This window comes from Pteropus medius, unplaced genomic scaffold, assembly GCF_902729225.1.
Source record: "Pteropus medius unplaced genomic scaffold, Ma_sr-lr_union100, whole genome shotgun sequence".
NCBI classification, from domain to species: domain Eukaryota; kingdom Metazoa; phylum Chordata; class Mammalia; order Chiroptera; family Pteropodidae; genus Pteropus; species Pteropus medius.
In genome coordinates this window covers 2,714,435-2,741,282 of record NW_024352783.1, presented here as the reverse complement: position 1 = coordinate 2,741,282, position 26,848 = coordinate 2,714,435, and the positions used below count along the sequence as shown (strand labels likewise).

The window sequence follows — 26,848 nt, the reverse complement described above, 5'->3', positions numbered from 1 at the left end:
TAAATGCTTATGTACCTCATAACTTGGCAGTAATGACCAAAAACGATGTCTTACTTTCTGCTTCTTGAAAAATCTGTCCAGAGGTCAAAAGGCTGTTTTAAAATTCCCATCGAATCCTATCGAGAGTATTATTTAAGTGTCTTCTTTTACTGAGAATTATTGCCCACATTTTCCAGATTCCTGATAAGGAAAACAGACATGTAAAAAAAATAAAATGTTATACCTGCAGTAACAAAGCGGATTAAGAGGTGGTTGGGGAAGCCCCTCTCAGAAGACCGTCTCCTGTAAGACCCTTTCTGATGGCTTTAATCCACTCTAGGTAGAAGAGTGTTACCAGCAAGCACACTGGACTACAAATCAAGTGACCAGGATCTAGATTACTGTGTGATTTGTGAAGATTTTCTTCTATTCTTTGCATCTCAGTCACTTTATTAGTAAAACGAGGAATATGGATTAGATGGTCCCTCACTATAATAAAATCGTGTGACCATTACAACCAGTATCTCCAGACATCTGCTTTCATAAGGCAGTACAATAATACAAAAATGGTTGCAAAACAAGGTATGTTAAGCAAATTTGGTGTCAGTTCCAGACAGACAATGTGGACATAGAGGGACGCAAGGCTACAGAGACAATAAAACAAATTTTTTAAAATTAAAAATTAGAATAGAAAACAATGTTCAGGTACCGTCTATAAGCAAAATGTGAAATATATACCACAGATAGCTGATGGAAAAGAAGTCATAGTTGCTGCGTTCTTATGTCAAGAAATGCCCTATTTTCTAATATTTTCCTAAGCTGAGTTTCATAGAGGAAACAGAATTTCACAAGTGACTTGCATTTAAGAGAAAGAGAGAGCGAGAGAGAGAGAGAGAGAGAAGCAGGCCATCTCGGCTCAGTGAAGCAATCCAGTATTTGGAGCAAGTCTGATGTGGGAGGGGTATGATGTGACAATAAATCAGAGGCAACTGACCAGAGAAAACAAAAGAAGCTATCTTTGGCAGCTCTTCATGAAGCAAATTTTAAAATTAAATTTCCAAGCATTCTTGAAAAAGCTCAATAAATTGGAAAAAAAAGTCATGCGTCTTTGGGAGGAATTAACAATCTTTTTATAACTCTCTGGTAAAGAGCAGAAACTTCCTTCCTTAGTATAATATTTGCGACTGTGTGGACAGTTGACAAGCCTTCACGCAGGCGACTCAGTGAAACAGAAGAGCAGCAGGCAACAAAGTGCAGGGATTTCAGAACAGAAGTGCCTTTGAAACACCTTATATTATTCCAAAGGCAGATCATTTTCAGATTGCCAACAACTCAAATTATTTATAGGAGATTGATTCACGTACTTAACCCAATGTGAGAGGAAATGCTTCTAATTATATCCAAACATCTTTAATATGAGGGGAATTATGCTTGGAGACATTCATTGCCAAAAACATGTTTTGCCAAATATGTTTTGAGAAAGAGGAGGAGGCTACGTGTTTTCCATATTTGATCCTATAAAAGTACCCTTGGAATGAGTATGACTTGTCTTTCCTCATAACGCTTCAAGGTAAGTGTGTGTGAGGACAGGGCTCTGTTTGCAGGACAGACAGTAAGAGATGTCTGTCTGCCCGCAGGCACGCCACACATCCTGGCTCCCATTGCTCTTGGCAGCCCTTCCAGTGAAGCACCAATTTGCTCTGGAGCAATTTTAATTAGATGTTTTAGTGTTCCCAGTCATTTCCTGGTTCTCAGTTAAGAATTACACATGCTATTATTGGGAACTGTTAGAATTTAATTCAGAAGACATTTGTTTTTTCTTACAGTTCAGACCCACTTCAAGGTTGTGTTTCTAAGGTAAGACATGGATTTTTTTCTGATTCCTCTCAGGGTGCAAAAAATCTTCTGCAATGGTTTGAAGAGTGCTCAGCATTTCAATTTCATGGCTGATCATGTTTCTATTTATACCCTTTGCTATATAGGGAAATGCTTTCTCAGAGTCTTTAGGAGTTTTATACATAATCTTTTCAATTTCTAAAATTGCAGTTTTTCTTTTAAATAATAGAATCACAAAATGCAATACAACATTTCAGTGTTATTCTTCATTTATAGAGAAAATGTAAATTTCCTATACTATAGCTTTTACACAAAACTATATAGTATAGAAAACCTTCAGATGCTGTCGAAATAGATTGAATCCTTGTCTTGGAAAAGTGGCTTAAATGTGCATGTTGTTTCACAATCTGTAAAATGAAAATTTTTAAAAATATAATATGAAAATGTGAGCATTTTCAGCAAAACAAAGGATTTTAGTTGTGTTATCTCAATCACTATAGTTTGAATGGGAAAATGTGAGAAAGCTTGCCCAAGTGCCTTGAATTTTCCTGGAAAAGATATCTTTATTATTATAAAATAGATTATCATTTTATAATATGATCATTATTGACAAGATTAATAAATGTTAAAGTGACAAGAAAGAAATCTTGAAAAGAAAATTTTTGTGAAATTTTTATATTAGTAGTAAGGCAAGAAAGTATAGGTAATGATATTTTATATTCAGTCTTTAAGAAATAGTAAAGACAGGTGAAGAAGCCGAGTTTGTCAAAATTATAATACAGAAACATGAGAAACTGATAAATAATAGAATACATTTTAACAAAACGATAAAAAACAAAGCTCCTCACATTTTCATTTTCCTTTATTAGGTAGTCTTTGAAAATGCAAATCTATAATGAAAAGATTTTCACCACATACAAAAGAGTTCCTAGAATTTTAGAAACATATTTCACTTGTCTTTTTAATTCACAAAGCCAGCTTTGAGCCATTCGCGGTATCCAGCATGTGTTCTAAGAGATGTGAAGGATGCCACAGAGGGAAGGAAAAGTACTCCCTGCCTGCAAGGTGCTTATAATCCAATTGGAAGATGAGATAGAGAACACCTTGCCGTCATCTTAGCATTGTGTTCTGTATAAGCCAATAATAGGCAGCTTATAAAGATTAATATGCATAACGAATGGCACTCAGAAAGCGGCTACAATATCATACAGTAGGTGAGCCAGAAACAAGTCTCTTTCCAAATGCACCATTAAGTGTCTGTCAGCACTGTCATAGAACATGGAGACTGACATTTCACCTCTAGCCAAACCAGGGAGATGGTCACAAACAATGTAATGCTGAGCACTCAAATGGTCAGTGAATAAAGAATTTTTTTTTAACGTGAATCTAACAGTCCAGTTTTCGAATTTCTATACCACCTTTTCTTTTTCTGCCAGGCAGAGTCTTCGACTGGGCTGCCATCAATAACTTGCAGCCATGAGTTCAGACCAGGAAATGGCAATTTTTGGGGAGGCTGCTCCTTATCTCCGAAAGTCTGAGAAGGAGCGCATTGAGGCCCAGAATAGGCCCTTTGATGCCAAGACATCTGTCTTTGTGGCGGATCCGAAAGAGTCCTTTGTGAAAGCAACACTGCAAAGCAAGGAAGGGGGGAAAGTGACAGCCAAGACAGAAGCCGGAGCTGTAAGTAAACATCTGGAGATGATTAGAATGTGCCCCATTTTGGGTTAGGTGAGCTGACATTTTTTAATCTGGCCTTTCTTATTTGATTTGACAGACTGTTACAGTTAAAGATGATCAAGTCTTCCCCATGAACCCTCCCAAATATGACAAGATCGAGGACATGGCCATGATGACTCACCTGCATGAGCCCGCTGTGCTATACAACCTCAAAGAGCGCTATGCAGCCTGGATGATCTACGTGAGTGCATTCTCATTGCCTTCCACTCATGCAGGCAGTTAACATTTTTGAAAAGTAGTAGATTATGAAGGTTCTCATAAAATAATGTATTTTTTTCTTTTTGGTGCAGACCTACTCAGGCCTGTTCTGTGTCACCGTCAACCCCTACAAGTGGCTGCCGGTGTACAACTCCGAGGTGGTGACAGCCTACAGAGGCAAGAAGCGCCAAGAGGCTCCGCCCCACATCTTCTCCATCTCTGACAATGCCTATCAGTTCATGCTGACTGGTGAGTGGCTCAACTGTCTTACCACCTCTAACTACAAAATGTTAAAGCTAAAAAGACCTTTACAAATAATCTAATCCAACCACCTACTTATATAGAAGAGGTGGCTAAAACACAGAGGTACATGCTGTCCAAGCAGAGACTAAAACTCACTTCTACTGATGCTACTTCCGGGATTTTATCAGGCCATGCTACTGCTCCATCCCTATGAAGCTTTTTCAGTCTCCCTGCTTGAAAAAACATGATTTGTTTTATATATGTTAAGTAACAGGAGTAAGATTAAGTAACAATTGAATCACATTTTCTGAATAGAAATGAAAAATGTGTTCAATCATTTTCATGTCTAAGTTTCTTATTGATTATGAATTAGATATTTTAGAAGTACTGTTATCTCATTGAAGTCATCAGAGCTCATTTCAGATATGATATGCTCCCTCTGAACGAAGATGGTGTTTGAGGGCTACAGGCATATAAACAAAAGTTGTTATTTTTCCCCTTTAAAGGGATTTTATTCTGATCAAAGTACCCTTTCCAACTAATCTTTCTTTGACCCAATGTCATACATTTTGGAAAGACTGATCAGAGTTAGGGTTGCGGTTTGTGGCTATGAGACACAGGCGTGTGTGTGTGTGTGTGTGTATGTGTGTGTGTGTATGTGCGTGTGTGCATGCACGTGCATACATGGCCAATTGATCCATTAGAAAGTAAATCTCAATCATGGTTTGATTAATTCTATTTTAATCTATTAAACTATAGTCCAAACCCTTAGCATATTATGCATTTTTCAGTTATATGCATTAATCAGCAAACAGAATGACACTGAAATCTGCAGATGACAACTAGGGACTGTGTCTGCCTTTGGCAAGAACTGCTTTTTATTTTAAACCAGAACACACTTTCTGTGGGGGCTTAAGGAATTTAAGATATGATGATGTTTTATGTTTCTCTTCCCGAATTTAAGAAACGTAAGAATAATAACATATATAACTTTACAATACTATATTGAAAAAGTCCATTGTAAATGGTACTTACATTCAATATCCTAAGTGTTTTCCTGTACAAAGTTTTGTTTGTGTAACTGGTATATATGCTGACTGTCCACGGTTTTTCTTCTAGATCGGGAGAATCAGTCTATCCTAATCACGTATGTATCATTATTCTGAGCCTTATGAGTATTTTACTCTCAATAGAAAAGGACAAACCAAAAGAAGAAATTAGTTAATGCCCGTATACTAAAGCAATGGCATGATCGGCCTGAAACCAGATATTGTTTTCACTTATTACAAGGTTTAGAATGCATCGGAATGTAAAATAATACTGCAAAGTACTCACTTGCTAGTCCAGTCTTGTAAGTTTCACAGGACTTACCTGGGAGTAAGCAATGTAAAATCCCTTCTCTGGACATGGCCAGAATCCAATACAGGTCAGTGAGCACCATACAACCATCCGAAGGTTGAGCAGTTTAGGTATGTTACCAGTGTTTCGTTTTTAAGGCCTACTTAAAGAATGCCTATTCCTTCAAAGACTTAATTTGGGCCATGTCTTTAGTCTAAGTAAAATGAAGAACACTCACATTGGTTCATAGAGTTTTTTTCTAATTGTTTCATTTACTGCCTAGTTGTTGAGCGGCTGCTTTTTGGGTCCCTCGGGCCCAGGTCTCAGCACCTAGAAGAGAGCCTGGCTATTTTAAGTGCAGAAGAAATGTGTATTACATAAACAGTGAATGAATTTCTCTACTTCTTGTCAGTGCTAAGCAATAGAAGTAAGATGAGCTATACGTAGGCTGAAGAGAATGATCTAGTAGACTCTGACAGACATATAAAAATAGATGCAAAAGTAGTAAATGCTGATGGTGTAGATAGTTTCATTTCTCACAAAGCTTAATTTCTCACATATGTTCGATCACTGTTTGACAGTGGAGAATCTGGTGCAGGGAAGACTGTGAACACCAAGCGTGTCATCCAGTACTTTGCAACAATTGCAGTCACTGGGGAGAAGAAGAAGGAGGAAACTACCTCTGGCAAAATGCAGGTGAGTCAGATGGCCAGAGTCAGAATCAAGACTGTCAGGGCTCTCAGGAAGTCTGGAACTCCAGATATGAGGACTGCTCTTGCCTTTGCAGGGGACTCTGGAAGATCAGATCATCAGTGCCAACCCCCTACTGGAGGCCTTTGGCAACGCCAAGACCGTGAGGAATGACAACTCCTCTCGCTTTGTAAGTCTCTTGGTCACGGGAGGGTTTTCTCAGCTCTTAAATGCCAGGGAAAGCATGTCTGAATTATTATTCCAATCTCATCTTTCTTGTGTGCTTCAGGTTTTGTATATAATAACATCATCTTTTTTACTTGCAAGGGTAAATTCATCAGGATCCACTTTGGTACCACAGGAAAACTGGCATCTGCTGATATCGAAACATGTGAGTAACAGGACCTCCTAAATAGAATCCAAGAATGACAAATGATGGTTTGGAGGAACATTTTGCAGCTCCTGCCGAGCCTGGAGCCTGTGAAACACCAGTCTGCTGCCAAACGTGCCCATGGTTAATGCCAGTCTTATCCACAGTCCACGGGGTGCTTTATCCATGTCAGGCATGAGCCAATAATTCTGTAGGAGCTGCCAGGAGCTGTTTGGCCTCACGATGAATTTCAAATGTTTCTAAGAAAAAACTAACACTAGGGGTAAATGAGTTGCCTATGGGTTGCGTATATGTGGTTACTTCCTAGTCTGAGCCTTGATAAATGTTGTTTTCTACTAAAAAGTGAGAAGAGACTCTGGGGAGGAAGGGGTTATCAAGAATCAGTTATATTCCAAAGGTCAAGGATCTTTTATACGAGAAATGAATATGGGTCAGAATGCTTTAGTTTATTTCTGGAAATGGTAAGAGCCACTGCCATTGTAGAGAGGTAATATGTGGCACCTCATGGGAACGTTCAGCTGAAATCTCAAGGGACCAATGAGATATAGCTTATTACCCTAAGTGCCAAAATCATTCCAGGAACTTTATAATTTCCCCCCTAATCCGATGGCTACTTTCCATTGCAGATCTTCTGGAGAAGTCTAGAGTTACCTTCCAGCTAAAGGCAGAAAGAAGCTACCATATCTTTTATCAGATCATGTCTAACAAGAAGCCAGATCTAATTGGTAAGAAAGACCTTAAACTTATAAGCTAGAAGTTAATCATTTTATTAACATCTTCTAATGTAATACATATCCCCTGAACTCTGTGTACTCAGAAATGCTCCTGATCACCACCAATCCATATGACTATGCCTTCGTCAGTCAAGGGGAGATCTCAGTCCCCAGCATTGATGATCAAGAAGAGTTGATAGCCACAGATGTAAGTTACACATGCAATTTTTTAAAAGTCCATTATGTATGAGAATGACAATAACAACCTGCTATAGGTGTGTAGTTAAGCATATGGGGTAAATTTTCCTAAATAAATTAGTGCCTCTGCCTTAATTTTATCCTCTCCTCTCTCTTGGTAGAGTGCCATTGAGATCCTGGGCTTCACTTCTGATGAAAGAGTGTCCATCTATAAGCTCACAGGGGCAGTAATGCATTATGGGAACATGAAATTCAAACAAAAGCAGCGTGAGGAGCAAGCTGAGCCAGATGGCACTGAAGGTACCAATAAAGCTCCATCTGTGTTTAATAAGAGGATTTAGGGGGGAAAGCCCATTCCAAACTCATGTCTCCTTTACAGCTAAGCTTCTGACAGACAGACACAACTTTATACCCATACAGACTTTCTATAAAGTGATTCACTAAGGACTCTGTCCCTATGAATTGTGGAGTAAGCAGTAGGTCATGTTGGGTACCTGAATTGTGTCTCTACAGTTGCTGACAAGGCAGCCTACCTCCAGAATCTGAACTCTGCTGACCTGCTCAAAGCTCTCTGCTACCCCAGGGTCAAGGTCGGCAATGAGTATGTCACCAAAGGCCAGACTGTGCAGCAGGTAAGTACACTAACTCACACACATCCTAGGCCTTCACAACGTGTCTTTAATAACTCCAACAGTTGTCACCATGTCTTTGAAGGTGTACAATTCAGTGGGTGCCCTGGCCAAAGCCGTCTATGAGAAGATGTTCCTGTGGATGGTCACTCGCATCAACCAGCAGCTGGACACCAAGCAGCCCAGGCAGTACTTCATCGGGGTTTTGGATATCGCTGGCTTTGAGATCTTTGACGTGAGTTAACAGAACTTTTATAGCAGGAAAGTTTACAAAGTTTGCTGCTGCAATCAATATTGGAAAAGGTCTATGAAAAATAATTGTACTACATGAACTTTGGAATGAGACAGATCTGGACTCAAATTCCACTCTTTCAATTCCTACCTATGTAACTTAAGTAATGGGAATGGTATCTCACCATTCAGGGCAAATTCAACTAGGACCTATGGGTAAATCACCAAGCACCCATAACACACTCACTTCTGAGATCATTCTGCCAGTTACAAGATTTCTGAATTTCAAGCCCTAAGCACAGACCCCAAGCACGTTGTTAGTATTCAGTAAATGATTAAGAAGGTGATGAGAGCAACAATGATAGCTAAGATAACAGTAGGGAAAACAATAACAAATTAAAAAAAAAAGATTTAAAGAGGATGGAAATGATAAATAAATAAAAATTTTAATAAGTTTTTAAAAATTAAAAAAATTAAGAAGATGGAAAATGGAAATGGTATTGTAAAGAAACTCAAGTCTATCTGCCTAAGGAAGATAGCTTAGGAAGCAAGGAAACCAAAGTCCTCTACCTGACAGCAGTATCACAGATATCCCTGATGCACAAGTTGCATTTCTACACCTGTTTCTATGAGTGGACTGATAGACACTGGAGGAATCTTTCTGAGTTTTAGGGACAAGGTAATTTCCAGAAATTCCCAAGCCCACATGGGATGAAGGAAATAGTCTGGCACCAAGCAGGACAAGAATAGTAATTCACAGTTTTTCAAATAAAAAAACTAACGACAGTGTATACTTCAATCTCTTCGAGTTTTTTAATAACGGATTTATTGAGATATAATTCATATATCATAAAATTTACATATTGAAAGTAGTACTTGGTTTGATGGTTTTTAGTATATCCACAGATATGTGCAACTATCTATTTTAAAACATTTCATCACTCCAACAACAAATCCCATCCTCTTTAAGTCATTTCTCGCTTTCCTTCCCCCAGCCCTTGACAACCACACACCTGCTTTCTGTCTCTATAGAGTTGCTTATTCTGGACATTTTATACAAATGGAATCATGCAATACATGGTCCTTTATGATGGTTTCTTTCACTTAGCATAATGTTTACAAAGCTCATCAGTGTGGTAGAATCCCTTTGATTTCCGCGTATGGTGACACTGTTCTTTGACAAGAGCATTTCCAATTGTGTTTACATCTAGCTGTCCTGAATAGTAAAGCAGAGCAGATCTCATCAAGTTCTAAGACCAGTTACAAACATTGGCTCTGGTATCAAAACATCGGAGCCCCTACTAGCAGGATTTTGCACAGGTTACTTAACCTCTCTAATCATGGTTTCTCATCCATGAAATGGGCAAACAGTACCACCTTAAAAAGGTGGCTGTGATGATTAAATGCAATAATTTATAAAATGCACTTAGCACAGTGTTTTGCAGATAGTAAATATTCAACAAATGTTAGTTGGTGAATTTTTATTCCTATTAGTAATAACAACATAAAGACCACAATAGTTCATATTAATCAACCTTAGCTAGTTATACAACACAATCATAAAGAGATAAATTACTAAGAAACCTCTGATCAACAAAAATCGATATTATAAAAAACAAATAATTGTTTTATTGCATAAGGAAGCATCTCTCAGAGCCTGTTTATTCCTGTTTAAGAGAGATTTCTAACAGGTGTGGTGACACTTCCTAACTCACAGCAGCAAGAAAAGACTGGAGGAAAAGAGAATCTTGCTACAGGCAAAATGAAGCCATAACATCGTAAGAGGGCAGTTAGGCTAGCCACCTAAGAAAAGCCCTTATTGAAGAGAAGATTTTATTATAAACTGAATGTTAACTTGTATTTTCTACTTATTTTAGTTTAATAGCTTTGAACAGCTGTGCATCAACTTCACCAACGAGAAACTGCAACAGTTTTTCAACCACCACATGTTCGTGCTGGAGCAGGAGGAGTACAAGAAGGAAGGCATCGAGTGGGAGTTCATTGACTTCGGGATGGACCTGGCTGCCTGCATCGAGCTCATTGAGAAGGTCTGTTTTGCATTTCACTAACCACGTTTTGTGACAATTGGATTATTCATTGCATCTTATTTTAATTCTTTATACAGAGACAAATGTTTAAATAGAATTATAACTTTGTATGTGGTCCACTGTTAGCCTATGGGCATCTTCTCCATCCTGGAAGAGGAGTGCATGTTCCCCAAGGCCACAGACACCTCCTTCAAGAACAAGCTGTATGAACAACATCTTGGAAAGTCTGCCAACTTCCAGAAGCCCAAGCCTGCCAAAGGCAAGGCTGAGGCCCACTTCTCGCTGGTGCACTACGCAGGCACTGTGGACTACAACATTGCTGGCTGGCTTGACAAGAACAAGGACCCCTTGAACGAGACTGTGGTTGGGCTGTACCAGAAGTCTTCATTGAAAACTCTAGCTTACCTCTTCTCTGGGGCAGCAGCTGCTGAAGCAGGTAATTCTCAATAGAATTAAATTTTTACTTAATGTATAGAACGCAAACAGAGAAATCCTGTACTGATTTCTTGTGCTTTCTCTGATTTCTTTAGAGTCTGGTGGTGGAAAGAAAGGTGGCAAGAAGAAGGGTTCTTCCTTCCAGACTGTGTCTGCTCTCTTCAGGGTACAAACTTCATTTTCTCTAAGTAGATTTAGGAAATTAAGTTTTACTTTACTGTGTGGAGAAGGGAGAGTAATCTTGCAAGGATTCTAGAACTGGATGTGACTCAAGGAGATAGGTCAGCAGGCAATGTAGAACGGAGTCTCAGGGAGGCTTGTGGTAGTTTGTAAGAGATACTCAGCATAATATAGGAGACACAGGCCTCAGTAGGGATGAGAGTGAATTGCAGAAGTCAATATCAGATGGGAAATTTCAATTTGGGGTTTGGGAAATTTCAATTTGGGGGCCAGAAAATGAGGTCTTTGACACTTAAAAGGTTCTATTGGAATAGGATTAAACAAAACATGAGACTTCCTTGAGCTTCTGGGAGCCTCCAAATAATGTAGGTATTTAGGTGTATATTGGCATAGAACTGAAATGAGTAGATTTCGAAAGTTGAAAATAGAATAGTGGTAAGAATTGGAAGCTGAGCTAAAAGAATAAGTAGCCAGATGTGATAAGAAATAGCTCTTTAAGGAAATTTTACTTTTCTTTTGACAATCCCATCTGGAATAACTAAAGCTCTAATTATTCTGAAAAACCAGGATTTCTTTGGAAAACATCTTACACTTGGTAATATGGCTGTCAGTTTTCTGCCAATTCCCAGAATGAGGCATTAAAAGGCTACTTGGAACTGGAAGGAGGACACAGATCTCTAACTATAATAAGGAATAAGCATATGATAGGAAAGCGGATACAATTGAAAGTTAGATAGAGAAAGAAATGGAGATTTGTAGGAAGATACTGAATTATTTATAAAACCAGACTACATATCTAAGCAAAAGAGTGTGGGTGGAGTATTTCCATATGTTTAGAATGTCACATTAAATTTACAACATACGCTATCAAATTCAACAGCAGTGAACAACCTTTTCAATGTCTAATAAAAAATATGTATATAATGCACAGAAACAGGAAATAGATGGCTATTTTGGGAATGTGGAAATTCCAGAGGTAACTCTTTGCAAATTCACATCTGGATACTATTCATTAGAATTGAACAAATGTCATGGATCACAAGAATTATGTCTGTAAATGTGAATGTATGAAATAGTACACTTTTAAACCAAATATTCATATGGCTCTACAGGAGAATTTAAATAAACTGATGACCAACTTGAGGAGCACTCATCCTCACTTTGTACGCTGCATCATCCCCAATGAAACCAAAACTCCCGGTAAGACATTTTTCATATGCCGACAAGCTCCAGTGTGTTTGCTTTAGACCATGAAATGAGTCATATGTACTCTTCTTTTTAGGGGCCATGGAGCATGAACTTGTCCTGCACCAGCTGAGGTGTAATGGTGTGCTGGAAGGCATCCGCATCTGCAGAAAGGGATTCCCAAGCAGAATTCTTTATGCAGACTTCAAACAGAGGTCAGACAGACTTTCTCATTGTGAATTATTTTAAGAGATTTTTCTTATTTAATTTTTCAATGAAAGAATCCTTTACACCTTCTATTAAAATTGAAGAGAAGAGAAACAAATTTAGCAGACTCTGTGTTGACATACCAAAAGTTCAACACACTTTGAATACATAGAGAATAGATAAAGAGATAGATATGATTTCTTTATGTTTGTTAGACTACCCAACAACTATGTTGTTTCTGTAATAAGGCAGGAAGATTCTTTGTTGAAGACAACAGTTATATCACTTATTTGTTTGACTTAAACAGATATAAGGTGTTAAATGCCAGTGCTATCCCTGAAGGACAATTCATTGATAGCAAGAAGGCTTCTGAGAAGCTCCTTGGGTCCATTGACGTTGACCACACTCAGTATAAATTTGGTCACACCAAGGTAATAGTCTCTAAAGCCTATCTGATGCTATCCATGTCCCTTTGAAGTTTAGGTAAAGTTTCTGATCTGCAACTCTGCCTATGCTCAGGTCTTTTTCAAAGCCGGTCTTCTGGGACTCCTAGAGGAGATGCGAGATGACAAGCTGGCCCAGTTGATTACCAGAACCCAGGCCAGGTGCAGAGGGTTCTTGGCGAGAGTAGAGTACCAGAAGATGGTGGAAAGAAGGTATTAATAACAATACCTGACTAAATCCCATTAGCTTATGCTTTCTTATTCTGATTCCTATTATAATCTGACTTTGAAAATTTCTGTTCCTATCACAGAGAGTCCATCTTCTGCATCCAGTACAATGTCCGTGCCTTCATGAATGTGAAGCACTGGCCTTGGATGAAGCTATATTTCAAGATCAAGCCTCTCCTCAAGAGTGCAGAGACAGAAAAGGAGATGGCCAACATGAAGGAAGAATTTGAGAAGGCCAAAGAAGATCTGGCTAAATCAGAGGCAAAAAGGAAAGAACTCGAAGAGAAAATGGTAACTCTGATGCAAGAGAAAAACGATCTACAACTCCAGGTTCAAGCCGTGAGTGTCAGAACCCATTTCTTGTAATCTCATGCTAAAATTTCAGTTCAGCAATTGCTGAAACTGTAAAGTCCAATTCCACCTTACTAAGGGATTTATTGTCAGTCTTTCCTAATTCACAACTCCTTAGAATGTCTATAAAATTTTATATACAACATTACTAAAAAGCACCGTGATAGGATTCCTTGCTATTGAAAAGAGAAAAATAAAAGTGTTTTTCCTTTCCCCCTATTGTTTCTCCTAGCAGAATATGGGCAAGAAATAAGATGACCTGTTCTCCCTAAAATTTTCCCTACTAAAAAAATACAAATAAGGGCAGTGAAGAAAGAACAATATTAACAATTAAGAGGGAGGAGACTTTGTGATGAAAATGTATATTCTAAATTTTTATATCTCTGGTCCCCTGGCAACTTCCCTCTCAACTCTAACTTTTGAAACTCTCTAGTACTTGAAAGACTAGGATCATTGCAAGGATAATAGCAATACTTTCTATAAATAGTGTCAATTTTATGCAAAACATGAGAGGTTGGGTTGATGTTCTTATTCTGATGTCCCAATAAATATCCAGAGGCTTGGGAAAAAATATTTTATCAAACATCACAGTCTAACCCATTTTTTGTGACCCAAATGACATGAGAATTTCAGTAGCTACCACTGAAATCAACAACAGAAATATTATAGGTTACCCTCTAGTTTTCTGAATTCAGAAGGGACTCTACATCAGTCTCATTGGGCCTGTTGGTTTTAAACACATAACTAGAAAAGGTAAAGAAAGATGAACTATAAATACCTAGGTTGGCACTGTGACTCTCCTTGCAGTTTACATAGATCACAGTTTTCCAAATTGAGGAGAGGTCCCTCATACTTTCAAGGATTAAAGAATAATTGTAGAGGATATCTAAGCTTGATCCAATATGCTCTCCTTTGAGTATAGAATGGCCTCTTTTCAACATTATTCTATCAAATATACATTTAAGAAATATTTGATGACATTCCAAGCAGTAGGGATAAAACTTTGAGCAAGAGACATGGTCTCTACTCTCATAAAGATTATAGTCCAACTTCTATCTCTTCTCATGAGAAACATGCTTGCTACTTCTCTAAGTTCCACCTTTTAATATGTTCAAACAGACTTCAAACAGAGAAACATACTTGCTACTTCTCTAAGTTCCACCTTTTAATATGTTCAGTTTCCCTTACTTCTCCCAGGTACACCTTTTCATTCTCAGCTATTCTGTCACTGTAAGACATGCTATCTTTTTAAGTTGTTTTCCTGATATTACCCCTTCTTCTTAGCCACTTGATAGATACCCAACAATTTTATTTCTTTTTCATATACTAAAATTTTCTGAAAATAAATATTAAATAAAGAAAACTGACTGATCTGAAATTATATACCAACACATTAAATATAGGTCACCATACCATCTAGGGGAGAAAAAAGTCTTCCTCAACCTTCTTAGGGTCTCTGGCTGGGTCTGAAATTTAAGGACAAAGATAGATTAACAGGAGAAAAGCATACAAATTTTACTGAATTTTTACATATACATTGGGTCATTCACAAGAAAATGAAGACCTGAAGAAGTGACAAGAGCAGGAAGCTTTTATATCTTTTAGACAAAGAAACAATAAATTTGTGAAGAATTGACAAGAGAAGGGGGTATAGGTTAGGGGTAGTTCATGGTGAAGAAGTAACTAGGAAGATAGAGTTAGTTGAACAAGGTTTGTTTATACAGCCTTCTCAGCCCTAAATTCCCCATCTCTGGTGATGAGTATCTTCTTTCCTCCTGGTACAGAGAGGGTACCATTCACATGAGAGTTTTATGATTTGTTTCAGGGAAGAAGGGTGAGGAGCAGATGTCAAAGTGAACTTCCTGCTTCTGCCGTTTTTCTCAAGCTCCTTCAGCTTAAGATTTTCAGTATGCCAAAGTGCTATATTTTGAGGTAGTGTGTCCTGAACCCCATGATTAGAAATATAATTGTATCATAATTTCACCAGAAACCATTACTTAAATTTTTTTCATCTTCAGTGCTGTAAATATCCAATAAATACTTCCTAAATGATAGAAAGCTAATAAAAATTAAGGCTTAAAATATCATTTACTTGTTTGGTTTCAAAATATTAGTAAAATCTGAAAATGAACAGAGAATTTAACTATAAAAGTGTTTATTGTCCCTTCTCAGGAAGCAGATAGCTTAGCTGATGCAGAGGAAAGATGTGACCAGCTGATTAAAACCAAAATCCAGCTGGAGGCCAAAATCAAAGAAGTGACTGAGAGAGCTGAAGATGAGGAAGAGATCAATGCTGAGCTGACAGCCAAGAAGAGGAAACTGGAGGATGAATGTTCAGAGCTCAAGAAAGACATTGATGACCTTGAGCTGACACTGGCCAAAGTTGAAAAGGAGAAACACGCCACAGAAAATAAGGTATGAATCATATTTTCCTCCACTATTTAAAGGTTTTAGCATCCACTAAGCTGCTTTATAGTAGAAACAATCTCTTTCTTGACTTTCTAGGTGAAAAACCTCACAGAAGAGATGGCAGGCCTGGATGAAACCATAGCTAAGCTGACCAAGGAGAAGAAGGCCCTCCAAGAGGCCCACCAGCAGACCCTGGATGACCTACAGGCAGAAGAAGACAAAGTCAACACCCTGACCAAAGCAAAGATCAAGTTAGAGCAGCAAGTGGATGATGTAAGGGCATTTTTAATAACCATTTAAAAGATATTTTTAATATATTTTCAGTGTTTAACAAATTTTACTTTCAATTAGCTTGAAGGGTCTCTGGAACAAGAAAAGAAAATTCGAATGGATCTAGAGAGAGCAAAGAGGAAACTGGAGGGAGACCTAAAATTGGCTCAAGAATCTACAATGGATGTAGAAAATGACAAACAGCAACTTGATGAAAAGCTTAAAAAGTAAGTGGCAAGAACAAAGGTTAGATGGGGAAAATTACTATTAATATTTCTGTGACTGACATAAATTGCTTTTCTAACAGGAAAGAGTTTGAAATGAGCAATCTGCAAAGCAAGATTGAAGATGAACAGGCCCTTGGGATGCAACTGCAGAAGAAGATCAAGGAGTTACAGGTAAGTACATGACCTCCACCTTTTCTGGACATTACAAGAATCAAAACTGCCATGAATTCACATGAATGTTGATGTCGTTCCCAGGCCCGCATTGAGGAGCTGGAGGAGGAAATCGAGGCAGAGCGGGCCTCTCGGGCCAAAGCAGAGAAGCAACGCTCTGACCTCTCTCGGGAACTGGAGGAGATCAGCGAGCGGCTGGAAGAAGCTGGTGGGGCAACTTCAGCCCAGATCGAGATGAACAAGAAGAGGGAGGCCGAGTTCCAGAAAATGCGCAGGGATCTGGAGGAGGCCACCCTGCAGCATGAAGCCACTGCGGCCACCCTGAGGAAGAAGCACGCGGACAGTGTGGCTGAGCTCGGGGAGCAGATAGACAACCTGCAGAGGGTCAAGCAGAAGCTGGAGAAGGAGAAGAGTGAGATGAAGATGGAGATCGATGACCTTGCTAGTAACATGGAGACTGTCTCCAAAGCCAAGGTATAGTCGTGGTTTAAGTCTTAAAGAGATTTATGTAAACAGGTGTAAAACAGGTGTGAGCAAGCCTTCCAAGAATCAGTAACTGGCAAGAGACTGGTCGGAGGGAGACAAAGTGCTCACTCTTTCCGGAAGAAGAGCCATACTCAAAGAATATGCATAGTGAAAACTTAAGCTCTTTCAAATAAAAAAATACATTCTGAGATTTTAAAACACCTTACCTTGACTAGCCCCTTTTGTTTTTCTCTTAAGCACAAATACATAATCTGCTCCTCAAAACATTCTCATAAACTGAATCAAGTATCATTATTCTCATATCACAGATAAGCTAATTTAGTGAAGATATTCACAAAGCGATTTAGTGGCAGCATATTTCAACTATGTACTTGTTACTCTTTCTATCTCAACACTTCAGTTGTTTTTGTTCGTAAAGGCAGTTTATTCTCAAAATAAATGAGTACCACAGCTCCTTTGGACTACTTAGGATTATTGAAAATTTCTATGGTTGAAATATGTGCTTGAGATGGCTTCTACCATTTTGTGAATGCAGGGAAACCTTGAAAAGATGTGCCGCACTCTAGAAGATCAACTGAGTGAGCTTAAGTCGAAGGAAGAAGAGCAGCAGCGGCTGATCAATGACCTGACGGCTCAAAGAGCACGCCTGCAGACGGAATCAGGTGGGCCATTGACCTTGAATGACAAATTTACCTTGGATGCTCAATTTGCTAAAAAACTGCATTCAGTTTCTTGAGATCACGTATCTTCCCAGGAGGCACCCACTCATACAAACACATTATTGACCACTGGCAGGGACTACATTCTTTTGTTTTGCTTGGTTTTGTTTTTGTAATGAAGAGATCCAAGGTTTTTAAACATTTTAAAGCAGATTTCACTTTAATCAAAAAGTTATCAATTTATTTTTTATTTTCACTTTTTATTTATTTATTTTCACTTTTCAAAGTGCCAAGAGTTATTTATTACTTTATCCTCATTAGTTTGTGTAATGTTTTCCCCATTTTAAAGATGACCAATTATAGTAGTGGTGAAATCATTGGTCCAAGAATATTTACTCCAAATTGGAGAGTCTCTGCATTTACTCCCCCTATCACTTGTCCAACTTTCTACCACAGTTCTACCTCCCCAAGAGAGAGAGGTAACACAATAGAAATTAGTTTATGAGTCATCTGGACTATTAAAGTAATAGGCAGATCAAAGTGTTGGAGAACCACTTTTTCATATTTGTTCAAATATTGTTCTTTCTAGAAGAAAGCTCAAAGTAGGGTTTTTATTATAGTTACATAGGTGTTAAGCACACTTTATGAAAAAGAAAAATTGTATTCTCAAAGAATCAAAATGCTCCTTGTTTTTGTTTGTTTGTTTTTTATTATTTATGCCTACAACACCTGGACTTCCTAGGTGGTCTCCCATCCAAGTACTAACCAGGCCCTACGCTGCTTAGCTTCCGAGATCAGACATCGGGCTTGTTCAGGGTGGCATGGCCGTAGACCATGGACCATGGCTCCACTGGGGCACAAACCCAGGACCTTCTGTGTGTAAAGCAGATGTGCTAAATGCTACACTATGGAACCAGGTCCCCAAATGCTCTTTGTAATTTCACTTCCTCAATACATGTTTATTCCCAATAACTTAGTGGTATGGAAAAAAGTGAAAGTTATTATTCTTATTAAATGTTAGAGATAAGGTGTCCAGGTAACCAGTTCAAAAACTAGCTCTAAAAGTCTTCTCTCTATTTTTAACACAATAGAGTGTATTTTATGAATTATGGTGATTAAAGATTTGAAGATAAATTTAACTGCCATTTAGTTTCAGAACTGATTAGTTATCCATAAACCAACTCAACCTGTGGGTGGAAGGATACTTGATAGTTTCTTAATATAAAGTTGCTTCTAGGACTTTCTTTTGAACATCATTTCTACTTACAGAGAAGATTGTTCAAAATCTCCTGTTTTCCACAGAATAAATTCTTTGTTTCAATCAATTTTCAATGGAAAGTAAACTAATATGACAATATTGCCTTAGACAAAAAGCACTGGGATGTTTTGTTGGTTTGATTTACATTACTTTTCACACATTTCTTCATTAATTTATATTGTGGTCAAATAATCTTAAATATCTCCCAAAATCTTTTGTGTTGTTCATAAGCATGTAATTCGCCTAAAGTTTTCCATATGTCTCATTTTTACATTTTCTCATCAGGGTAAAGTGGATGTTGGTGGTTTGTTGTAACCCGTGCTCTCCTCCTTTTTCTGCTCCAGTTTTTTAATTTAGAGCTTCACTTTCCAAAGTAAGGTTGTGTTTTCTGGATCTTGGTCTTTATATAGGTGAATATTCACGCCAGCTAGATGAAAAGGACTCATTAGTTTCTCAGCTCTCAAGGGGCAAACAAGCATTCACACAACAGATTGAGGAACTGAAAAGGCAGCTTGAAGAGGAAATAAAGGTGAGCCTTACTTGTTGTTGTCATTATCCTTGTTTGGGGGGTTATTTGTGTTTTGCTTGCAGCTACAGATTTTCTTCTGGTGGTCTATAGGACCGTAGGGACTAAATATCACTTTCAAGAGACAAAATTAAGTCACCAATCTCTATGTTCTCAGGCCAAGAGTGCTTTGGCCCACGCTCTGCAGTCTGCCCGCCACGACTGTGACCTGCTGCGGGAACAGTATGAGGAGGAGCAGGAAGGCAAAGCCGAGCTGCAGAGGGCAATGTCCAAGGCCAATAGCGAGGTCGCCCAGTGGAGGACCAAATATGAGACAGACGCCATCCAGCGCACAGAGGAGCTAGAGGAGGCCAAGTATGTTCTAGACTTAGTTAAAATGGAAATATCTGTGTTAATAATCAAAGTACCTCTGCTATAATTACTAAAAGGGCAAATACCCATTGCTCCCAAAACAAATAAAAAACTAGGGGAAAAATACAGGAACATAAACCTAAGCAAGAAAAACAAATACTCTAGGTTGTCTAAGGAAAGAAATTAAGCTAGGCAGTGGAAAGAGAAAGGACATAAGGCAAGAGGGAGCTGAATAATTATTTTTAAAAGGGAGAATTTTTCACATCATTCTCTCTATGCAAGTGCAGATAGAATAAGATATGATCATATTCTCCTATGCCTCTTCTCTCTCATCAAATAATAAAAATATTGGTTCAAAGTGATAAGTATATTAGAGAAAAATAATCATGCTTTAAAGCACAGTTCCTCCTTCTGAGATGTGAAAATATGGCTATGTTGAAAAAAAGCAGAAAATATATTGTTAAAGACTAAAACGTAGACATAAAATTCTGTAATAATAAAGAAAAATGTTTCATAAAGGACTAAATATTCAATGCAATAAAACGTTCAAGACTTGACTGTAAGAGGGGAAATCTGGACAGGAAGGGATCTACTTATTCAACTGAAAGTTTAAAGAGAGATCTAGTCATTTATTCTATGGCTACTATACAACAACCACATAGTTGGAATTACAATGTTTTGGTGGAAGAGATTGAGTGGAACACTCAGAGCAAAATTTATATTGATTTAGGAAAGCTTCTTATTGAAGAATTAATGAAAAGCTAGGAAAATAAGAAATATAATTAGACAAATTCAAGTATATTTTATTTTAATTCAATTGATATAACATTTGAGTATTTAACATGTGTGACAGCCTACAAGAAAACAAAGATTAGCAAAATAGATTCTACCCTCTGGAGATCAAAATTCAATGGAGACAAGACATAAATAATAATAATTCAAGATAGATATTAATATTCTGTAAAGGAGACATAAACCAGTCACCTTAAAGACTAAAATGTTGACTTGGGCTGATCATGGTCTTAAAGCCAGACTACAAAGTACAGCAATATTGAAATTTGAGTCGTTTTCAGTATTTGGTTGGTAAGAGAGTCAGAATAAGTTAATATAGCACTGGACCTACAATACAAGCTTGAAAGACAAAGTATTTCAGGAGTCTGACTGTGGAAATCACTCTCTTGTACCCACTTTGAAACAATCATTTCTGTTAACAGCCATACACTTCTGTCGTCCTTGTTTCACTTTTCAGGAAGAAACTGGCCCAGCGTCTGCAGGATGCAGAGGAGCATGTAGAAGCCGTGAATGCCAAATGTGCCTCCCTTGAGAAGACCAAGCAGCGGCTCCAGAATGAAGTGGAGGACCTCATGATTGATGTGGAGAGAACGAATGCTGCCTGCGCGGCCCTGGACAAAAAGCAAAGGAACTTTGATAAGGTATTCTGCACGTGTTTTTACCTCAGCCTCCAACATACAATTAAGATAGCCTGCTACCTTCAGTGTGCCTTATTTGAATCATCCGAAGGCTGTTCTCAGTAGCTCCTGCTCCATGAGTAGCTGGGGTAGGAGGTTCCTGTGGTTTCTATTCTTCTTATTCATAATTATTTTTTATTCCCAGATCATCTCAATTCTGTTTGAGAGTTGCCAGAACAAATGGTTTCATACCATCAAACTTTCTCCATTAAATTTCTTGACCATTTCTTGCCCCTCAGGTCCTGGCTGAATGGAAACAGAAGTATGAAGAAACCCACGCCGAACTTGAGGCTTCCCAGAAGGAGTCCCGCTCCCTCAGCACAGAGCTGTTCAAGATCAAGAATGCTTATGAGGAATCCTTAGACCAACTTGAAACCTTGAAGCGGGAAAATAAGAATTTGCAACGTGAGTACATTTTCTTTAACAAAAGAGTTTAAAAAATGTTTTCCCTCACTGAACAAATTTTTACATTATTGTTTGTCAACAGAGGAGATTTCTGATCTCACTGAGCAGATTGCAGAAGGAGGAAAACGTATCCATGAACTGGAGAAAATAAAGAAACAAGTGGAACAAGAAAAGTGTGAACTTCAAGCTGCTTTAGAGGAGGCAGAGGTAAACATTTTATTGTACACTCTAAAACAATTGTGAGAGAAATTAAGGGTATACTGCATGCAAGTACTGGCAAATTAAAAGAAAAGAAAAATAATATTTGCTCTGTGTACTAAGTATGGGAATGAAGAATTAACCATGCATACAACTAACATAAGTGATGTCAAGACTGTACTAAACACTGAGAAAGCAAAGATGAATAAATTAAGGACCCTTCACAGCTTCAGGGGCACATCTACCTGGGGAGATAGAAGCATATAAAACCAACAATAACACATTGTAGAAATTTCTATAATAGTGGAATAAAGATGTGTTATTTATGGCAGCACGAAAGTAGGAAGTAATTCCTATTTCTAGAATACTACATACTTCCATTCCCTGCTAATGCTACACTCTTGCTGTCATTAAGGCATCTCTTGAACATGAAGAGGGAAAGATCCTGCGCATCCAGCTGGAGCTGAACCAAGTCAAGTCTGAAATTGACAGGAAAATTGCTGAAAAGGATGAGGAAATTGACCAGTTGAAGAGAAACCACGTTAGAGTCGTGGAGTCGATGCAGAGCACGCTGGATGCTGAGATCAGGAGCAGGAATGATGCCATCAGGCTCAAGAAGAAGATGGAGGGAGATCTGAATGAAATGGAAATCCAGCTGAACCACGCCAACCGCATGGCTGCTGAGGCCCTGAGGAACTACAGAAACACCCAAGGCATTCTCAAGGTAAATGGGCTCAAGAGATGGTCCCAGGGCAGTTGGGTGACTGCAGCCCTGAGAACGAGATGTCTCAAGGATCATTCATTCCACAGGACACTCAGATCCACCTGGATGATGCTCTCAGGAGCCAAGAGGACCTGAAGGAGCAGCTGGCCATGGTGGAACGCAGAGCCAACCTGCTGCAGGCTGAGATTGAGGAGCTGAGGGCCACTCTGGAACAGACGGAGAGGAGCAGGAAAATAGCAGAACAGGAGCTTCTGGATGCCAGTGAGCGTGTCCAACTCCTCCACACCCAGGTGAGTAGAATAAGAGAATAGTGAAAAATACAGAGGAAGGAAAATATAATCCTTACTCATATCTTAACACTGTCTAAAAATTTATTCATCGTGTTTCATGGAGGATAAAGTTTAAAGCATTCACTATTTTGGAATTAACAATAATTTTCTTTATCTGAACTATTATATCCACACTTGATTGTCTTTTAAAATAATGTTGTTAACTCAGATAATTTTTGGAACAAGGAAGGATACTAATTAGTAAATTTAATTAACTAGTTTGTGATTTCTTTAGTGCATTGAGCATCCTAATTTTGCTCTCATGTACTTAACATTTCTATATTTGCTATTTTAACCAGAACACCAGTCTGATCAACACCAAGAAGAAGCTGGAGACAGACATTTCCCAAATCCAGGGAGAAATGGAGGACATTGTCCAGGAAGCTCGCAATGCAGAAGAGAAAGCCAAGAAGGCCATCACTGACGTGAGCACAGGGCAATGCAGTGGTGGTCAAATTTGAATTTTGATGTGCTATCTCAGCTTCCTCAATGGATTTTATTTTACTGCTAATTAGGCGGCCATGATGGCTGAGGAGCTGAAGAAAGAGCAGGACACCAGCGCCCACCTGGAGCGGATGAAGAAGAACCTGGAACAGACTGTGAAGGACCTGCAGCACCGTCTGGATGAGGCTGAGCAGCTGGCCCTGAAGGGCGGGAAGAAGCAGATCCAGAAACTGGAGGCCAGGGTGGGTCTTCTGATGAGCATATATCTCTTCTCATTCCAGTCTAACACATGATTTTGAATACCTAGCACTGCTAGATGATGTGGGGCATACAGAGATAAGAGATAGTCTTTGCTGCCTACGAGCTTATAAGGGAGGTTGTTAGACAACGGCATCAAAAATACACATAAAGCAGAATAAATTAAATACTATAGGTCATTTGAAAGGCAGAAATCCATTAAGTGAATGGATAATAGTAAATGTCTTTAAAATGCCCATCTTCTTGCAGGTACGTGAACTTGAAGCAGAAGTTGAAAGTGAACAGAAGCGAAATGTTGAAACTGTCAAGGGTCTACGAAAACATGAGAGAAGAGTAAAGGAACTCACTTACCAAGTAAGGAAAATGGCCTGTCTAGATTTTCACCCCAGTCTGCAAGGGACTGAAAACCAAATGTACAACAAAATATAATGATATCTGTACTCTCAAGAAACCCACTCTAAAATATTATTTCAGACTGAGGAAGACCGCAAGAATGTACTAAGGCTCCAGGATCTGGTGGATAAACTGCAAGCAAAGGTGAAAGCTTACAAGAGACAAGCTGAGGAAGCGGTGAGTTCAGAATTCCTTGGGGTGATTGGGCAGCCTCCAGTTCTCAGATATGTCCAAGCCAACTTGGTGAAAGGAATGAAAGAAAAGAGGGGTAAAATGAGGAAAGATTAAAGGAAAATGGTTCAATGAAGTTCTGAAGAATGAGAAGAAACAAACCACTTGATAGGCCAGGGGAAAAGGTTGTAGGGATGGGGAAGAGCAAATGCAAAGCGTCTGAGCAGAAAAGAGTCTGGTTCAAGAAGCAGAAGGACAAGAGAGATTGTAGTAGACATGAGACTGAAGAGCTAAGCAGGAGGAGGATCACAGAGTCTTCTTGGCTATTATAGGAAGTCTGGATTTTATACTAAGTACAATGAGACACTGGAAAGACACAGGAGGGTTTTAAATTGGGTTACTCTTGCCCTAGTTAATATTTTTTAAAAAGAGTATTCTGGCTAGTATGTGGAGAATGATTGTCAGATGACATAGGTACAGCAAAACATTTTAAGAGGCTTTTCAGGTGGTCCCATGGCTTGAATTAGGATAGTAGTGGAGCGTATAGAAAGGAATGGAGATAGAAAGTAGAAATTTATAAAGTTATGGTTTGAGTAACCAGGTATAGGAGCGTATAGAGAGGAATGGAGATAGAAGTAGAAATTTATAAAGTTATGGTTTGAGTAACCAGGTGGATGGCGTATTAATTACTAAAGCAGGGAACTAAGGGAGAAACAGATTTGCAGGGCAAGAAGAAAACAGAAATTCTGTTTTTGAAACATTGTTTGAAATACCATTATATACACAAGGTGTCAAGTAAGCAGTGAAATATTAAGTCTGGAATTCAGAAGTTCTCAGTTATGTTCAAACTATGGATTCTTAGCATTCCACCTTATCTCATTCCCCCAATCTGCAATACATCTAAAATAATAATAAAGTAACATCAATTTCTTAAGTATGGAAATATAGATATACATACCTACATATTACAAATTAGTTCTTATGTTCTTTTATGTTTTTATTTTTCCCCTAACCTCTAAGGTCTGAGAGAGGAGAGAAAGAGAAAAAGAGAAAGAGAGAGAGAGAGAGAGAGAGAGAGAGAGAGAGAAAGAGAGAGAGAGAGACTTAGTTAACCTTTCTCTACCTCCTACTTTATTTGTATAGGAAAGATCTGAGGTTTTTTGTGAACTATTATTTAATGATTCTAAGTTTTATTAATGTGCTTAATTTGAATGCCATATTTTGGATGGTTCTAGACGAGCCTTTTAAAAAAGAGACTAAACCAGAACTAGCCTTCTCAAATTCACTGCTATATATTCAAACATAAGCAAAGACCACTCAGACTATTTTAGGAAACAATCAGCTTCTTCTTTAATTTCTAAACTGCCCTAAGCAGCAATAATTTATACTCAAGTGGCAATAATTTATGATTAAGGCTATTAATTTGGTATAATACAGATCGCATATCTGCATTTTTAAAAGGTCTAGTTCCATTCTCAGGATTCTGGAAAAAAAAAAAAGAGAGACTGGAAAGCTGGCATATTAGGAGTAGCTCTAAGATGTTTAGAAGTTCCAAAAGGAGAACTTTTAGAACACCTTAGAGACAAATGTTACCTGTACCTCCTTGTTATCCATGAGTTCAAGATGCATGAGAAGAGTTAATACAAAAAAAAAAGTTCAAGAGCATTTCTCTGTTTTTTTGATTTTTTTTTTACAAAGGTTTTACTAGAGTGAATCATTTTTAAGTAAAAAGCAAATTCAACACCCATTGACCTAAGAAACTAGAAATTCTGAACTTTATTCACTCCTAAATACATTTCCATTCATTCTCAGGAGGAACAATCCAACGTCAACCTCTCCAGGTTCCGCAAGCTCCAGCATGAGCTGGAGGAGGCCGAGGAGCGGGCTGACATCGCTGAGTCCCAAGTCAACAAGCTGCGAGTGAAGAGCCGTGAGGTTCACACAAAAATCATAAGTGAAGAGTGATTCATTCTAATGATGAGAGGTGACCAAAGAGATGCGCAAAATGTGAAGTTCTTTGTCACTCTGTTTTGTACTTAAAGTTTTTGCAGATAAAAAATTTATTTGCAAAGAACTTGTCTCTTTTTTATTCCACTGTGTCAGTTTACCTTTTCATGCATCAAATAAAGAAGCAACCATTTTGCTTATATCTTATGGTGAAGGATTTAGTCACCAGAAATAAAAGGTGAGAGAAACAGCCAGGCCAATCCCAGTTAGTAAGTGCTCTAAACCATACCTGCCCCTGTGCCGGACAGATGTAGCCTCCGGGCAGATCTTAAGCATACAGAACATAGAGTATTTAGTAAACCTCACTCGGCAAAACATCAGCTAGTTATCGTAAAAGCAGATTTCAGTTAATGAAGTTAGTCTCAATCCCAAGACTGAGTAAAAATACAGTAAAACACTAATTACTAACATAAAATAAAAGAAAAAGTAAAGAATTTAGATTAGACCCTCTAAAGCATTTAAAATGCAAACTCTTCACCATAATGATGTGAATTATTAAATTAGGATTAGGATCCCTTGAGAGGGAAATATGTTCTATAGATTTTCTGGCCCTTTTAAAATATAAGAGATTTTTAGTTTTTTGTTACCCACAGATGTTTAGTTGTTCATTTTACTGAGCCTCCTCCTTGCTATTACATTAGAATGGTAAACAGGGTTAAGAATGAATATGTTTTCAGTATTTATTCTCTCTTCTGCACCTTTTACAAGGCTTCCTCCTCATACTTCTGATAGCAATAGAAAGCCAATTAGTATTTTTAAAAAGTCAGCTTCTCGCTCTCATTATTTTATCTTTAAGTTGCTACATTGTGCCTTTCTAAAGTACTGTGGCAAAT

General features: G+C 38.3%; 1 protein-coding gene and 1 pseudogene across 1 annotated transcript; one reads left to right on the top strand and one right to left on the bottom strand.

Annotated features, from left to right (window-relative positions):
• Nucleotides 1-1,744: 1,744 nt before the first annotated feature.
• LOC120589739 (myosin-1) lies at nucleotides 1,745-26,004 on the top strand. The gene is made up of 39 exons (XM_039847357.1): nucleotides 1,745-1,836; nucleotides 3,252-3,495; nucleotides 3,590-3,733; nucleotides 3,843-3,999; nucleotides 5,113-5,140; nucleotides 5,913-6,027; nucleotides 6,119-6,211; nucleotides 6,349-6,412; nucleotides 7,039-7,137; nucleotides 7,230-7,333; nucleotides 7,485-7,623; nucleotides 7,837-7,955; nucleotides 8,038-8,187; nucleotides 10,061-10,231; nucleotides 10,358-10,667; nucleotides 10,762-10,832; nucleotides 11,959-12,046; nucleotides 12,129-12,246; nucleotides 12,546-12,669; nucleotides 12,758-12,894; nucleotides 12,993-13,248; nucleotides 15,433-15,675; nucleotides 15,766-15,942; nucleotides 16,021-16,166; nucleotides 16,247-16,337; nucleotides 16,422-16,811; nucleotides 17,359-17,485; nucleotides 19,151-19,269; nucleotides 19,424-19,620; nucleotides 20,867-21,050; nucleotides 21,326-21,491; nucleotides 21,574-21,698; nucleotides 22,105-22,413; nucleotides 22,500-22,703; nucleotides 23,042-23,167; nucleotides 23,258-23,428; nucleotides 23,694-23,798; nucleotides 23,919-24,014; nucleotides 25,821-26,004. The coding sequence occupies exons 2-39, from the start codon at nucleotides 3,292-3,294 to the stop codon at nucleotides 25,971-25,973; spliced, it is 5,820 nt and encodes a 1,939-aa protein (XP_039703291.1). The 5' UTR covers nucleotides 1,745-1,836; nucleotides 3,252-3,291; the 3' UTR covers nucleotides 25,974-26,004.
• LOC120590024 (uncharacterized) lies at nucleotides 18,200-18,315 on the bottom strand (annotated as a pseudogene).
• Nucleotides 26,005-26,848: the final 844 nt, after the last annotated feature.